Source organism: Zonotrichia albicollis, chromosome 10 (genome assembly GCF_047830755.1).
Source record: "Zonotrichia albicollis isolate bZonAlb1 chromosome 10, bZonAlb1.hap1, whole genome shotgun sequence".
Classification (NCBI taxonomy): domain Eukaryota; kingdom Metazoa; phylum Chordata; class Aves; order Passeriformes; family Passerellidae; genus Zonotrichia; species Zonotrichia albicollis.
Genome location: NC_133828.1, coordinates 9,590,923 through 9,602,579, shown reverse-complemented (window position 1 = coordinate 9,602,579; position 11,657 = coordinate 9,590,923). Strand labels below are relative to the sequence as shown.

The 11,657-nt window shown below is 41.2% G+C and overlaps 1 protein-coding gene across 1 annotated transcript in view; it reads right to left on the bottom strand.

Moving 5' to 3' along the window:
• The window catches only part of LMLN (leishmanolysin like peptidase), a 17,143-nt gene extending 5,486 nt beyond the window's left edge, over positions 1-11,657 (bottom strand). The window contains exons 1-16 of the mRNA XM_005487965.4: positions 11,155-11,657; positions 10,762-10,859; positions 10,634-10,664; positions 10,068-10,150; positions 9,487-9,604; positions 8,467-8,645; positions 7,746-7,851; positions 7,403-7,497; positions 6,555-6,672; positions 5,675-5,782; positions 4,880-4,956; positions 4,178-4,288; positions 3,329-3,461; positions 2,565-2,724; positions 1,660-1,790; positions 498-708 (exon numbers count right to left, since the gene is read on the bottom strand). Of these exons, the coding sequence (XP_005488022.1) occupies positions 498-708; positions 1,660-1,790; positions 2,565-2,724; positions 3,329-3,461; positions 4,178-4,288; positions 4,880-4,956; positions 5,675-5,782; positions 6,555-6,672; positions 7,403-7,497; positions 7,746-7,851; positions 8,467-8,645; positions 9,487-9,604; positions 10,068-10,150; positions 10,634-10,664; positions 10,762-10,859; positions 11,155-11,298 (1,903 nt within the window). The 5' untranslated portion in view covers positions 11,299-11,657. The remainder of the gene's footprint in view (positions 1-497; positions 709-1,659; positions 1,791-2,564; positions 2,725-3,328; positions 3,462-4,177; positions 4,289-4,879; positions 4,957-5,674; positions 5,783-6,554; positions 6,673-7,402; positions 7,498-7,745; positions 7,852-8,466; positions 8,646-9,486; positions 9,605-10,067; positions 10,151-10,633; positions 10,665-10,761; positions 10,860-11,154) is intronic.

Sequence of the window (11,657 nt, the reverse complement as noted above, 5' to 3'; positions counted from 1 at the left end):
GTTAAAACAAACTTCTTGACAAAACATTAACTGGTATTTAGTGAATTCAGCTTTTTGCCTTCCTCAAAAAGAAAACTGACTCATCTTTCTGCATTACAATATGAACATTATCAATAGGAAGTTACTACATGTGAGAACTCACTTTCCATCAAGGTGATAATTTTAAAGATTATAATAACAATATGGCCTTCAAAACACAGGTCAGATTTCCTGACAAATTGCCAGGCTAAAGCTAGATCTCTGGGATGATTACCAGAAGGAGACGTGACATGCAGGCGTTATGTTTCAGACACATTTCTCCTGTGTTAGTCACTGTTCTGCACGACTGCACAGCACAACACAGGGCACCTTTCCTATTTCCTTTGCCTCCTACACCTAGGATCTTAAAATAGCCACAGCCTTCCTTTCCTGTTCCTGACAGTCAGAGCTGACACAAAGCTTTGACGTTTTCAGATATTTAATACTGAAGTTTGACTTCAGCAAAAAAGGCAACCTACCAATGGGTGCAGCTCTTGTTAAGTTAGAAGCTGGAGGATCCCTCTCTGGGGGACAGGAGTCACAGAAGTCTGAACAGGCTGGGCAGATCAGATTGCCAACGTGTACCCAGCCATTCATCTGAATGCTCACAGTCAGCACCTGGCCTGAGCGGCTGCACAAGTACACAGTGTCCTTGACCCACACGTGCAGCCCTTGTGGAGAGCAAGAAACCTTCAAATAAAAGAGTAAGAGTCAAGTCTGTATCATGATTTGTTGCAGCATATGTCACAGTTGAGGCAGCCACAATACAGAGAATGTTGTCACACAATTATAGAAGCATTCAACCCATTCAGAGTAACACCAGACCACTTCAGAAGGCTTCAGTGTCTGCCCTTCTTGTTCTTTAGCCCAACCTTTTATACCCTCATGTTCATGCACTGCACCTGTGTGCCCTCTGCTCCCTTTGGTGGTTGCTCAGTGTCCCTGGGCACTCCATGGCTCACTGCTGTCAGTGCTGCTCACCTGCTGCTCACAGCTGAGCCCACTGGGGATGAGGCTGGGCCAGCCCCACTCCCAATCACCGCAAACTGTGCTCCTACAGTGATTTATCAGAAGCACAGATTAACTGCAGGTATTTTAATGCAATCTGGGCAACTACAAGATTCAGGAATGCTTCTTCAAAGCACTGACTATACTCTTTTTGTGCAATTATGCAGATCATCAGCTGAGAATGAGTAAAACTTGGCTTCTGCTAATGACCACTTTTGCAGAGTTGTGCAGTTACTGAACGTGACACCTTTAGTGAGATTGTCCCAAAGAAAATGAGAAGTAAGTGACATGTGCACAGTGCTTTCCACCTCTGAAAAATCAGAGTGACTAATTAATATTAAGCTTCAACAACAGAACATTTCATGGAAGCATTGCTTCTTAGCTGAGGATAAAGTGCCACGGGGTAAGACAGATGATGTCCCTAGTGAGACTGAAGCCATACCAGCAGTCACACACTTAACTATCTAAATTACAGGCTTATGGTTGGAAGATTGTTTTCAAAGTATGTTATATGATCCACAGATTACAATGCAAGTGAAAAATTCTAACAGTCACAACCAACATTTTAGGCCTGACTTTTCCCTTTAGGGTTATTAAAAAAGAAAACCCACTAAAAATCCAACAAATACTTACTTGATAACATCCACTACCCCAGTCAGGGTAACTGAGTTTCCTCCTGCACTGTTCCATAACAAAAGCAGATTTCTGAATAAGACACACAGAGTTTGGTCCATATTTCTCTGCACCATAGTTTTTGGTAGGATCTAAGGTAGAAGGAATACACTGAATTACAAGTTAACCAGAGGAACAGAAAGCCCACATCAGTTTAAAAGGCTATCTAATCAATGTTCCCACATGCAATTCAAGGTTTACTTTGGGAAAATTTCAGACCCTGAATTATTATCAATTTGGGAATTATACCATCTTGAAAATAACGTGGGAAGAAACACAAGATCTAAGAAACAAACAAAAGAATCAACTAACCACAAAAAAACCCCACAATGAATAAGCATTTCTATCAGAAAGTGGTTATGTTTACCCTCAGGGAATGCCAGCTGTGATTGCTGGTTTGAGAGCAGAGGGTGTTTGCTTTTGAGACAACTGCACAGACAGGTAATATCCCACAGCATTCTGGAGCTCTGCAATACTGAACATGCATGCATTACACTAGGAGACAAGCCCATGTTCTGAAAACCCACAAAGACCCTGGCCTTGAACAAAATACCCACAAAGGTGAAAAGTGCAATCACATTTCAGAGCCTCAATAAATAACCCTCTCTCCCACCCCCATTCTTTGTCTTGTATTTGGGTCATTTGGGGTAGGTAGCTCTTCACTCCCTATGCAATTCCTGCATTAGATATGTGAGTTTGCCTCAGGTGTACACAATAGCTGTGCTATGCTTCTTCTTACACAGCTGGTGGTGTGAAACCTCATGAGTGAAAAAAATCACATGCAATTAGTCTGAACATGCAGCAAGTCCATTCCAAGTTAACAAATGCAATCTCTGCAAAACCACCCTGAAGTCCTGAATACTGACCTGGCTGGTTTTCAATTATTCTACAGTCTGAACTGCGTTGAAATTCACCACTCAAGTGCCAGCTGAATTCCTGACTAAAGGGACAATAGTCAGCAATTTCTACTGAGCCACCATAGTAAGGCAGTTCTTCTGCTGGTACTCCATTAAGATTGTCAAAGTACTGCAAAACAAAATACAGTAGTGAAGCAGTTTGTGCAAAGGCAAGAGTACAGCTGTTTTTTTAAATAGACCAAATCACTACAGATTTGGTCTATATAAAGAACATCAGCTGTTACTACTCAGGAATGCTATTAACAGCACCTTACATTACCCATGAACCAGATGAGCCAGAAGTATTTAAGAATAGATAAATAATGAGAGATTCACATCTGCATGCATCCAGCTTCTGTCCCTGATGCCCCTCTGTAATAATTACATTCTTGGGATGCAAACAGAACAGATTTCTAAGTGTGCAGTGACAAAAGGCAGAAGACTGGGGGAAGAAATCCCTCAAACAAGATATTTTGGGGGATTTATGTCACCTGGCAACATTTCTATCTGGTATTTGGCTAGACAGCAAAGCAACATAATTTTCTTTTATTAAGATCACAAGGGGTTTTTATCAGTCTTCCAACTCCTTGTAATAAACTAGGTAGACATTTTTCACAATATCTACTGTCATCTGATAGTTCAGAAGAAAAAAAACTGAAACAAATACAATCATCAGGCTGCAAAGCTCAACAATGAAAACACTCCAGTTATTTGTAAAGTAGGATCCATTATACCTGATATTCCTGAGGTAACTGCTTTGGAAACTTCTGCAAGTTGCACACTGCTACTGCTCTTTGGTCCTGTCTGCAGGTTAACTGCAAAGGATTACTCCTCAAAGTGTCGCAGTATGGACTGATTAATAGCTTCCTCAAAAACAAAAAGCAAGCCAACAAAACCAGAATAAAAATCATATCAGATCAATTAAATTGCTTTACATAAGCAGCCTGTCAAGACTGTTTGCTCCCATTCTCCCCTAGACTCAGTCAATCACACAAAGAAGCCCTGACTTCTGCTCTGGAGGCTACTTTTTCTTGTTTGTCTGGTTTTGACCTTTCTGATTTAAAGAATATCAAGCCAGCAAACAAAGTTACAATGCATTCAGCTATTTAGTTTTAATGACACAGCTTTGTAAATTTTAGAGAACAAAAAATATAAGCAAAACAGGCCCACTATGCAGCTGTGTCCTATCAATGTTTGAGGACTGTAAAGAACAAACAAGGTTGTAAGGAACAAACAAGATAGCCATCTTCAAGACACAGCCTTCCATCTCCTTCAGCTGCTTTAAGTACAGTCCAGCAAAATGACACAGGCAGCATTCCCAATCAAATGGGACAAAATAAGAAGGCAAACAGTTTAGAGTGAGTCCTACCTGTCCTTTCTAAAGTGCAGCCTTCTCATGCAGAACAGCATTCTGCACCCTGCTTGCCTCTATTTATTGTAATTGGGTGGGATGCAGGGCAGTATTCCTTTTTCATCTCTACCAACCTCTGCCTCTTTGTACTGAGGTACATTTGAAGGACAAATGTAAACAAGTATCAGGGTTTCCTCTTTATTTTAATCTTTTTTTAAGACTGTATTCTTACTTTTGTCTCTTCTGGTCAATCCAGAATTTGCAGCTCTTCATTACAAAGTCACAGCCTTTATTGCGTCCCCAGTCTAATTTCTCTGCCATGCTGTAATTTGCTTTATACCATCTGTAAAGGTATTTTGAAATGAGAATACAGTTACTTCAAAAATTACTGTTCTGATTAACAAAACAGCAGTTCCAAGAATTTCATATTATGCCTTAAGGTTTTCAAATTAAGAAAAAGGGAAACTGCATCCCCTTCTGCCCATAGGAAAATACATTATGACTTCACTATTTTTCAAGTCACAATGAACTAGAAGAAAATATTGTGATCTGAAAAAGAACAATGCATACAGAAAGATGAAACCTTAGTCAATTTCTGCTTTCTATATGCAAGAAGAGCTGAAAAAAAAATCAATATGTATTGGATACAATTGAAAGAATGCTTACATTAAGACAAAAAGTAAATGCTACAAACAGCACTTTGGATTGCAATACCATCTAGCATTTTTAATGCTAGATTAAAAATGGGTTTTGAAACACATGAAGAAAAAGTAACATACAAGGTACAATTACTTGTATAATGTAAAACTAATTATATGATAATCCACTCTGCTGCAGAGGGATAAGCACAAGTGCATAAATTTGAAATAAAATCAAGTACAATGAAACCAAATACAAATGAACTAAATCCTACCCTCCCATTCTCAGCTCTTACCCTGTGTCTTCCATTAATGCTAAGGTGATCCTGGAAAAGACTCGATTCTGAGTGTGGGATCCAGTCATTGCTTCATTCTGAAAGTTACCAGTTATGATTGATAAGCCACTCAAAATCATTATTGTAAGAAAATGCTTCTTAGGAAAAAGCATGTTATTCTGTTCTCTTTTTACTATTGACAATCAAATCCCATACTCCTTCATAAAAAGACTGTCCAGAAGTATTTCCCTTCTTGTTTACCTTACTGCATAAAACAATGACTAGACAATGTAACTCTGCCAAAAATATCACACAGTGCTAAGTTACAAAGAAAAATTAGCATAAATGCCAGGAGGGAAATAAGTGTTTCCTTGGTCAGGCAAGGTTCTGGAGGAGCCAGAGCAAAAGCTAAACCAGAGCATGTGAAAAAAGATGAAGTCGAGGTAATAAATAGAATGATGAAGTATTTTAGAGGCAGAGGGCAACAAAACTCAACTGCCCCAAAAAACCCTTTGCCCCCAAACAGGAGCAAACCTTCTCAAAAGGGTAAATGGCAGACAGGAGTAAGAGACATTTAGCTTTTCAGTAACACTTGATCTCATACTCTGAAACCTAGCAAGAAGGCTAAAAGACAGATGTATCTAGAAATCTGACCTCTAAATATTTAAGTATCAAGTACTATTTGTGATGTATTTCAATGAGGTTTGATACTCCTGCATTTTCAAGGCTCCAGTAGGTACCACCATAAACCTAAAAATCAAAGCACAGGGAGCAGACATTTCCACGTTCCCTTCCATTCCTAGTATCAGCACAAACCTCCAACAACCTCTTCTCCCAGTGGTTGAGCTCAGTACCCATGCCACCTTGATTTTCAAGCTCCATGCCCTCTAGAATTGGACAATTAAAATGTTTTCGGGCTTCTTCCTAGAAAGAAAACATTTCAACACAGCTCTCAAAATACTGAGATGGACACCCACATGCAGTCCTAGTGCTCTAGAATTACCTACTAAAAGTATTTCAGCATTTCTTTTTCTACCATTTTGTTTTCTACTCAGAGGCTGACTAAGCAAGCACCCCAACAGCAAGGCTATCATCCTATCTACTCATCTCCTTGAAATAAATGAGCAAAACCAGGGGTAATTAATCCATGTTTGCTCTATATACTGTCTTAGATTTAAAACAAAAAGATTATTTGTGGCCAAATGCGATTAACACTATGACTTATTTCCAAATCCAATTTGTTAACACTTGAGCATATGTTCTGCTGAGGGCACAAAGAGAGAGTCTGACGCGTGGGAAGCAAAAAAGATTTCTGAAAATCCTTGAGGAATTTCTTTTTAAACATGACAAAATATTAATATTAAAGGAGCAGGAGGTGTCTTAAGTCTGTAGGAAAACATCTAAAGAGTAGGATTAAGGAATTTCTTCAACATCTGTTTTGCTTAACCTTTTATAATTCACCTTCCTGTCATTTCATTTCCCTTCCTTTTCTCTTACTATGTCAATTTATTTATTTCATACTGTCTGTCACCCATTTTCTACTTTAGCTGCACCCTCTCAATCACACAATGTTAATGGCACAGGCTTTGGACCATGCTTTCAGGGAAGAGCATTCTTCAAGAATAAGAAATATTTATGACTCCAGAATGTCCTGGCAACCGTGGCACACAAAGCTTGAAAGGCAAGGCACACTTACGACGACGCGAGGTGTCACCAGAAGATGAACAGCATGGCGCAGCATTTTGCCACCACGGACATCCCACAGCCTCACTGCTTTATGAACAACTTTATTGCTCCACTGATACAGACCTAGGCTGCAAGGAGAAGGCTTGGTTATAATTCCTTCCCACAAAGAAAGGTATGTTACTGTGCAAAGATCTATCTCCATAAGAAACAGAATAATGGATAATCTCTATACTCCCTCATGCTTTCTACATTTAAAAATTTTATTATGCAGCATTTCTCCTTTTTAAGATGTGTTTATTATACACACCACTGATTTAACAAGGCAAAGTAAGATTAGTTATAGACTCAAGGTGCATTTTCTACAGTTACCAAAAATGTAAGATATTAAATAAAACCCCTCAGTATTGCTATTGCAAAAAAAAGCTCTCTACCCTTCCATCTCCTAGAATAATATCTACAATACCAACTAAAACGTGAAAAAAAGAATGCAAACTGCTAATTCTGTAACAAATCAGAAAATTCACATAGCAGATTACACACATCATCCGTTCTGCATAACCATAAATATTAAAAATGAACTGCACTGACATTAGGCAGCATGGATAATTGTAAGGCTTCACTTCCAGCTTTCTGATAAACGAAATCCTCTCTTAGTTTATAGTATATGTGGATAGTGTAAATGCTTAATGACAATGTGAAGAAAGACTAGAGAGTCACCACTCACCACTGTTTGAACATTATAAAGGAAAGTCACTCTAATAATGGAACGAAGTTGGATTTTTAACAGGCAAGAATACATCCTAAAAAGCAACATGAAAACATCCTTCATTGGGAGTACCAAAAGGTCCAAAAAAATACCTTTCATTATAATGAGGAAGTCCATCTGCATATCTTGGTGTCAAAGGTTTTCCATCATCATCACGATAAAATGCAAACAGTCCAGCAGAGAAACCCTTCAAGTCAAAAAACAAGCACATGGAAACCTTTGGTAAGACATCCATATACAAAGTCAAACACCATGAAAGAATCCCCACACCCACCAGAGACACACTGGAAGTACAACACTGCAAGGCAATTAACACAAATGGAAGGAGGCAAAGCAAGAGCTTCCCTCCACCAAATATCCTTCTCTTGGCAACAAGCTGGAGGCATGTGAGCAAGCAGGCACCCATTTCGGGGGCAACATTTTATCAACCCTTACCAGTGCATGGATTATCTCGTGTTTCACCGTAGACAACATGCCAACAAATTCCTGAGCTTGCGTTGAAATCATGTTTGGACACAAGTTAGCATATCCTGCTATTGGCCTGGAAGAGAGTTTTAAAGTGAAATGGTTTTTGGAAAAATGCTACAAAATTCAAATCATTGTTCAACTTGAAGCAGCAGAAGATCTAAAGAAGATACAGACTAATGTAAAAATATGTCCTTCACAATAATTTATAAGTATCTGTTAACAACACATTGACTAGTTTACTGTTGGGATGGAGAGTGGTGGGATGGGGTCAATCAATTTCTATATTTAGTATTCTGCACAGGTGTCAGTGACAAGGGACCTGAATTCTAGGTAAGATCTAGGGGAGGTACAAAGACTGTGACAGTGACTACAACTGAATGGAAACAAAATATAAGTAGGAACTTGCATTCTTTAAGTTTGTGAAATCATTACATTCACCTTAGAGAAACAGGACCTTTAGAAAAAGTTTAGGCAGTAACAGTGGAGGATCAGGTTTCAGTCCTGTTTCTCAACTCTGCAAGTAAAGCACTATTTGATGGGTTTGTGATTTTACATAAACGCAGCGCTTGTCCATGATGGCACCTGCTTTGTTATACAACAAAGGCAAACAATCAAGCTCCACATCCGAACAATCAAGAAACTTGAAAGTTTAATTAAAAACAGAGTTTGCAGCAGAGGGAATACTTGCCTGTCCATTTCAGCTTCCAGCTGGCAGTAGGCTGCATATGCAATGATATTTTCATGGCCACACCTGTCAGTGGTGAGAGCACTAACGTAGAGCACAAAGTCAGCATCTCGAATGCCCTCCTGCTCGGGGGAGCCCGTGGGCCTGCGGTGCCAGACACTGTCATTGTACACCCTGCATTGCTGTACAGTGGGCAAAGGCAACTATTAAACACTTCACTTTTCACCAACATTTGACACAATTCAACTAACTTGAAGCCAAGAATAAATCCTAATAGACAGCAGAAGATAAGAAACGCCCTGTGAAGAGTAGCAAACAAAACCAGAGCCAAGGAATAACTTTCAAATGACTAACTCTTATGATTTATTAGACACAAGGAGGGTGGCAGCTTTAAAAAAACAAACAAAAAAAAAGCCTGTCAAGCTTCCAGGATTAGCACCCTGTATTTCTTGTAAATTTAAAAAAAATCTTGGCTCACAAAATTAGTATACATAAGTAGCAGCAGCATTTCTCATGTAATCTGTATTTTCAATGACACACTTGAAACTTCTAAGTTAAAGAAAGAATACCAGAAATCTACTGATCACATACTGCAGTTGAATCAAGAAAACAAGTCTGAAGCATTTCTTGCACCACGCTCCTGAGTGGATTACCTCTTCAAACAAGGTCTTAAAAAATCAACTATTAACTCTGTGAAATTCCAACTCATTGACCAAGGTGAATAACAAAGTGACCAATGGCAATTTAGCAAGCTCCAAATCTCATCCTCTCCTTACAGGCCATTAGAACAGGGGCTTAAAAGACAGTAACCAGTTCCAGTTTGGTTTTTTATTTGAGTTTGGATTCAACAACATAAACTACAGAAACTGACACTAATTTAAGTTTTTCTATTCTTTCATTCAGACTTAGTTATCTCCAGCAAACAGGTCACTTATGCACAATTACCAATATTCACTTTTTCATTAATTACCATAAATAGCAATATTTCAAAGATTAGGAAACACTTGGGACAGCTGAGCTTACCTGGAGATGTTTCTCAGGAACTATAACTGGCCCACACCTTGTATGGTCTGCACAGGCCTTTTGGCAATATCTGTGAGGGTCAGCTTTCCTCCTTAAATATTGGTTTGTCACACATTGCCTTCAATGAAACATGAGACAGTCAAGGCTTTTAATAAAAAAAGAGAGCTATAGAACAGCCTTACAGCACTCTGTTGGTACTTGATATAGCTTTCACACTGAAAAATGTTAATTACCTTACCAAGGAAGACATAATGCTTCATTGTTGTTAATGCAGCATCCACATGCTCAAAGAGAGACTAGAACCAGGTCCATAAATAGGGGTACACATAAAAGAGAATTGGAAGCATGTATAGCTTTGAATATCTACAATTTCAATATTTCAATTGCTACAGCAAATGCAGGTGTTGGTTGTGGAAGACTCGCACATTTGTAAAAGAGCATCTGCCACTGCCACTGGATCAGATGGGTCACTGATCTGATTCAGCAGGGCATTTGCTACACCCTAATCTTCTTTCAAAGGCTATGCAGCACAGTGTTAAATATCAAATATAGCAAGTGATTTTCAGCAGACTTTCACTCACCTGCTCAGCAATATAGCCCCAGCAGATTTGCGCACTTGAAATGTCTTCTCCAAATAAGATATAGCTTGTGGGAAGAGTTTGTTCTGAAAAGAGCAAAAATCTGAGTCACCCAGAGCAGTGCAGACACACCTCACTCCAAAGGCGTTTACTACCAAGTTACAGGAAACTGTGGTTTAGCACAATAGGGGAAAGCCTGACTCTCTGAGAAGTTCAATTATTATGAACATATTCAGGAAATACTTTGTTTAAGTATTGCCATATGTTGTTATTGGAATGAGAAAATGGGAAGGAAAACAGTATTAATTAGAATGTACAGTTTCAAAGAGGCTTTTAAAAATTATATATGCATTTCTCACTGATACTTTTGCACCTTACGATACAGCAAACACCCTGCAGCAGAACTCTGGAATTATTTGTTATGGAGGTATAACCTATACACAAAGCTTTGGTTTCCTAGACTAGGGGGATACTAAATTGCTGGCATTCAAGGTTTTAGTTAAACTGGCTTTAAACTTAATTTCATCTATATTACATACAAGCAAAAAGGGGAAGCAAATATAACGTACCTTTATAAGGTGCCTTTTCTCAGGCAGCAAACTATATTTAAAAAACAAAACAAACGAGCTTTAGTTCACAAGGTTTCCATTCTCAGCCATAGGGGGAAAAAAAAAATCTGCCACACCATTATACTCACTCCTCAACGCTTCTGTCATACACAATCTTAATTCTTAGCTGTTGATCCACGTTTCTCTTCGAGACGTGATTTTCCTTTAGAGGAACTTGATAGACGACCTGGCAGGGAGAGGCAAGAGGCGGGATGAGGCAGCTCACCGGGGCTGGCACCGCGGCCCGGCCCCGGCTCCCTCCCGGCAGCACCGCTCCGTGCCGGCCCCCTCCGCCCTTCCCGACCCTTCCCTCGCCGCAACGGGATGCTCCGCGCCCGCCCGCCGTCCTTAGCGCCCTCAGCCGGGGCTGCGGGGGCAGACCCGGCACAGCCCGGCCCGGATGCAACAGCGGGAACGGCCAACAAGGGCGCCTCTGCCCCCAACACCCCTCGCGGCCGCCTGAAGACCCCCGGCTATCCCACCTGGTCGCCGCTGGGTACGCGATGGTGACAAGAGGAGGAGGCGGAGATGCTGGGGGGCAGCGGCAGGAGCAGCAGGAGCCCGGCGGTGAAGGCGACGAGCGGCGGGCGGCAGCAGCAGATGGACCGGGCGCGTCCGCCGGCCATCTTGGAGTGCCCGTCCGCCTCGTCGCCATGGAGGCAGCGCTGGGGGAGCGGTCTCCGCCAATGGGAGGGCGGGACGGGAGCAGTGGGCGCTTCTGATTGGGCACGGCGCCGAGAGGCGGGGCTAGGAGCTGATGGGGGGCAGCAGGCGGCGCGGGCTGGAGTGACAGGGGCGGGGGGGACGGGGGACAGGGGACAGCAGACAGCAGACAGCAGCGCCCTGAGGGCCGGCGCTGCCTCAGGGCTGCCGAGGCCACCGCTAAACCGCGCCCCCAGCGCCACATCCACACGGCTTTTGAACGCTTCCACCGCCTCCCCGGGCAGCCCATTCCAATGCTCGACCACCCTTTCTGTGCAGGAAT